Source organism: Castor canadensis, chromosome 8 (genome assembly GCF_047511655.1).
Source record: "Castor canadensis chromosome 8, mCasCan1.hap1v2, whole genome shotgun sequence".
In the NCBI taxonomy this organism is placed as follows: domain Eukaryota; kingdom Metazoa; phylum Chordata; class Mammalia; order Rodentia; family Castoridae; genus Castor; species Castor canadensis.
In genome coordinates this window covers 15,529,546-15,534,716 of record NC_133393.1, presented here as the reverse complement: position 1 = coordinate 15,534,716, position 5,171 = coordinate 15,529,546, and the positions used below count along the sequence as shown (strand labels likewise).

The 5,171-nt window shown below is 43.4% G+C and overlaps 1 protein-coding gene across 1 annotated transcript in view; it reads left to right on the top strand.

The window, feature by feature from the left end:
• The first annotated feature begins 2,905 nt into the window (after window positions 1-2,905).
• Window positions 2,906-5,171, top strand: part of LOC141425633 (adenylate cyclase type 10-like) — a 48,295-nt gene continuing 46,029 nt past the window's right edge. Inside the window, exon 1 of the mRNA XM_074082235.1 lies at window positions 2,906-3,072. Coding sequence (XP_073938336.1) covers window positions 2,916-3,072 — 157 coding nt within the window. The 5' untranslated portion in view covers window positions 2,906-2,915. The remainder of the gene's footprint in view (window positions 3,073-5,171) is intronic.

The window sequence follows — 5,171 nt, the reverse complement described above, 5'->3', positions numbered from 1 at the left end:
TTTTATTCGTGGTAATAATAAGAATCTCTGTCTGCCTAGATGCTAGATTGACAATTTTGAACTCTGGGGATAAAATGATAAAAGATCACAAGTACCTAAACATACATTGCTGAATCTTTTTTAGCTCTGACAAGTGGTCTGCTTGTCCTTCTATTGATAGATCATCTGGACTATAGTTCTTGCTATGGTTACTTTTAAGACAATTTTGAAGGTATCTTACCTCGTGACCGCCTTTCCTCCTAGAGAACACTTCTGTGCTGAAGTGCTAAGGACATTTGTAATAATTCCTAAACAGAGGCAAACTAGAGATTTTTCAATCACAGGCTTTGTGCCAGCATTTGGGGAATGGAAGGATTTATGTGTTCAGAGAGAGTAGTCTCATATCCATGTGTTGTCACAAAACGTAATTCTCCAGTGGATGGGTCCCTGGGATAGAATGTTAAACTGAAGAGAGACTTAATTCATATTTACACTAAGACGTTTTAATAAGCACTGAAAGGGAGAAGTCTGAGATTTGGTCCTTGACAGTTTCTGAAAAGCACTGTTCAATCACGCTATCCTGGAGATAGTCCAGGTTACCCCTGGAGCTTGATGTGGATGCTGGCTTCACTCCTGCAGCACTCTATGCTGGCCCCAGAGAGCAAGCATTCTCATTCTTCTCATGGCAGCTGATTCTGTGGTGCCACTTTTCATTTGTTTTTTCCTTTCTCTGTAGACCTTGTGCACCAAGATTTTCACATTGTATCCATATTATATAGAATAAACTACAGACTGAAAGTAGAGATGCCTACAGGGTCAGGAACTGGGCCATAGTTCCCAGGATGGCTTGGGCCCCAGAAATCTATTTTCTAGGCAAGCATTCTACCATTGAGCCACACCTTCAGCCCAGAAATGTATTTTCTAGATGTTCCTCCCTGGGAGAGCCAGGATGATGTTTCAGAAGAGTTGGCTGCCTTCTCTGTAAACAAAGAAGGAAAACCCAATCATTCTGAAAACTATTTGGGGTTCATTTAAATACCAACAGTAAAGATTGTCTTTTCTTTAACTTCATTCTAATAATATCAAGACAAAAGAAATTTAATCCTCTAAAGAATACATCATGAAGGGAAAACCAATATAATGGTAGAAGTAGCAATATGGAGCTATGCAAAGAAAATGGGAGGTGAAATGTCTTCCTAGTCCAAGGAATCTAGTAATTTTCCCCTGGCTTTCAGATGTCAGAGGGAGGCTGATCCATTGATAAGCTCACTAGAAACTTCTGGCTCTTTACATGAGTTTTCAGATATTACTAAAATGAGGAATTTTTATCTCTTTAGGAGCTAAAGGTGGAAAGGTGAGAAAGAAATTCCTCAGATCTAATGTTTAGTGTTTAAGCCAGCAACAGTTCTAAAAGCTATTTATTTGTGTCTATAAGTTTGTACATAGTAACACCAATCTCATATTGTTTGCTGAATATTTCATTTTTGGACGGCAAGTTTGAGTTTTGTTTTGTTTGAAATGAAATGCTTCAGTCATTCGTTCATTTTGCCACTGCATTTCGGATAGCTTATGACCCTTTTATTGTGGTCATTTTAGCACACCAGAATAGCCCACAAAGGGGGGGGCTAAGAGAAGCTGACCTTTGGATTTCTTTCTTTACTACTAGTTGTTTTACTCATTTGTCCTTGTGACTAGTGGTGACTTCAAAGCAGAGTGAGTGGATAAATGAATAATTGACTTAATGCAGTAATGTTACTTCTTGAGTGCTTTTCTTTTTTGCAGGATAATTGTAAGTGTATATATTTTAATTGCACTGGTACATGTCAGTGTCTATACCACTGGACCAACAGCCTTTTCTGGCTACAGGGTGCCTGATAATAATGTCTTGATTTTCCTTTGGGACTCAACCGTATAGGTTTCTCCCCCCACAGTAGGGGAGTGCAGGTGATTGATCATTAATGTCATTGCGATTGTTATTTTTTAAAATAAAGTTATAAAAATACTAAAAAGTGACTTTGACTTTTGAAGAGTCTCCATCCCTGGGTTCTAGGTGGTTTATAATGTTGAAATTGTGACCTCTATGGGCAGATGTGATCTCGCGGTATTCCTGCCTCTTAGTTTCATCATCCCCTAATCTTTTCTCCCTCCCTTTTGCATTTTCCACTCAGCTAAGGATTGTATGTTCCTGTGGGCTGATCATATGTGTGGTCATTAAAATATGAAGTATTTCCATGAATAGAATTATCATCCGTTATCACCAAAATACCCACGTTAGGTGTTAAGATGTACTTTCAGATTTTTATTTCCACGGAAAGCCAAAGCAAACCTTTATTGCTGCTGAGGGATTTTTTTTTTTGGTGTGGTACTGTTGTTTGAAGGCTTGATAAGCAGGTGCTCTACCTCAACTCTCCAGGAACCTGAGCCACAAAGACTAGCATCCGCCATTATCATGCAAGCTTGGAACCAGGAGCTAGAGAAAACCAATGCTGGGCGCTCTCTTAAAATGAGATGCAACAGACTTATTATGGCAGATAACAAAGAAGCACCCTAACAAGGAAAAGGCCTGTTAATAGCTAAATCTCTCTTTCAAGAAAAAAAAATTATAGTTTCCTTTAGTCAGATTTATGTCAATAGAACGTGTCCTTGCTAAATTCAGAGGTGCCCTATGCTGCTACTCTGATGATATGAGTAAAACCTACTGGTATTTATGCCAGATGATTTGCCTTATCCTAAAAGCGTCTCCACGCCCCCCTACCCCGCCGTTTCCAGGACCTCTGCTTCTTTGAAAGCACCGCCTGTCCTCTACACCCGGAAGTTGGCAAGAGCGGCAGGAAGCGAGGGGCGGAGCTCCGAGGAAGCCCGCGCTCGGATTGGCTGAAAGGAAGGTCCGCCGCCGAAGCGGATTGGCTCCTATTTGGGAGGAGCGAGTCGCCCCAATGGCGACGGGCGTGCGAAAAGCTTCGCTGCCTTGTTGGCCCGTGGAGGCTCGGTTGGCGGCGCTGCTTCCCGACCTGCTGGTATTCAGGAAGCCCCAGGTGCCGGAACCCGAACTCGCTGCGGCCCAGGACGTCCTTCTAGGTGTCCACGTGACGGGTGAGGGCGAAGGGAGGTGCTGAGTCTCCCAGCTGCCCGAGGGCTGCCGTTAGCTCCAGCCACGGGAGGCCTCGGTCCTTACAAACCTGGCCTGCTGGTCACCTAAGGCGCGCCTTAACCGCGCCGCCGCACCTGCAAAAACCTCTAGGTCCTTGGTTTTCTTTTTTTAATTTTTATTGTTTTATTATTCATATGTGCATACAAGGCTTGGGTCATTTCTCCCCCCTGCCCCCACCCCTCCCTTACCACCCACTCCACCCCCTCCCTCTCCCCCCCACCCCCTCAATACCCAGCAGAAACTATTTTGCCCTTATTTCTAATTTTGTTGTAGAGAGAGTATAAGCAATAACAGGAAGGGACAAGGATTTTTGCTGGTTGAGATAAGGATAGCTATACAGGGCATTGACTCACATTGATTTCCCGTGCGTGGGTGTTACCTTCTAGGTTAATTCTTTTTGATCTAACCTTTTCTCTAGTTCCTGGTCCCCTTTTCCTATTGGCCTCAGTTGCTTTTAAGGTATCTGCTTTAGTTTCTCTGCGTTGAGGGCAACAAATGCTAGCTAGTTTTTTAGGTGTCTTACCTATCCTCACCCCTCCCTTGTGTGCTCTCGCTTTTATCATGTGCTCAAAGTCCAATCCCATTGTTGTGTTTGCCCTTGATCTAATGTCCCCATATGAGGGAGAACATACGATTTTTGGTCTTTTGGGCCAGGCTAACCTCACTCAGAATGATGTTCTCCAATTCCATCCATTTACCAGCGAATGATAACATTTTGTTCTTCATGGCTGCATAAAATTCCATTGTGTATAGATACCACATTTTCTTAATCCATTCGTCAGTGCTGGGGCATCTTGGCTGTTTCCATAACTTGGCTATTGTGAATAGTGCTACAATAAACATGGGTGTGCAGGTGCCTCTGGAGTAACCTGTGTCACAGTCTTTTGGGTATATCCCCAAGAGTGGTATTGCTGGATCAAATGGTAGATCGATGTCTAGCTTTTTAAGTAGCCTCCAAATTTTTTTCCAGAGTGGTTGTGCTAGTTTACATTCCCACCAACAGTGTAAGAGGGTTCCTTTTTCCCCCGCATCCTCGCCAACACCTGTTGTTGGTGGTGTTGCTGATGATGGCTATTCTAACAGGGGTGAGGTGGAATCTTAGTGTGGTTTTAATTTGCATTTCCTTTATTGCTAGAGATAGGTCCTTGGTTTTCATCACCTTTGGGGATGACCAGGTTTAGCACTTGGACTCACTTGCGAGGTGACAAAATTAATACAAAGGGAAAAGGAATGTGCAGAGCCATGCAACAGGCTTTGAACCCGCTTTCCCCCAAACCCAAGAATTTTGCAAGAAGCGTTTTGCTTCGTCCAGTTATTTTGTTAGTTCTTTGGGTTAATTTTTGTTAATTCTTTGGGTTCCTAAGTATGTGTCTGCCATTGCTCTAGATGCTACCGATCTAGCAGCCACTAGATTTATGGAATTAAGCTGGGTGTGGTGCCTCGTGTCTGTAATCCCAACTGATAGGGAGAGAGAGCATGAGGATCACCACCAGGCATGGTGATCCCAGCTACATGAGTGGTATAGGGAGGAGAATTGCAAGTCCAAAGCCAGGCAGGGCAAGACCCTATCTGAAAAGTCACTAAAACAAAAGGTCTGGGAGTGTGGCTCAAGTAGTACTTCCTAGCAAAGAGCCAGTACCACCGAACGTGTATATATATATATATATATATAGAGAGAGAGAGAGAGAGAGAGAGAGAGAGAGTGAGTTTATTCTGTGTCATGGATATGAATATAGGTGATGTGAGGTGCCTCTCCTTACCACATGAGTTCCCCCATTAAGCTTTAATCCATTCCCCTTTTCACTGTTTTCTGTTTCCCTCACATGGGTGAATGATAGTTTCCTTTAGCCACAGAGCCTGAGAGGACAGGGAGAAAGAGGAAGCTGGCTTCAAAGAAATATGGTGCTTGTAGGTCCCTCTACACATCTGCAGCCCCTGGAAATAGAGAGGGTGGCTCTCTGGATTCCCACGGGTAGCAAACAGCCTGGTCCTGAGGGCTTTCTAAGTAGCACCATATTAATGGATCAAGGGGTTACTCAGC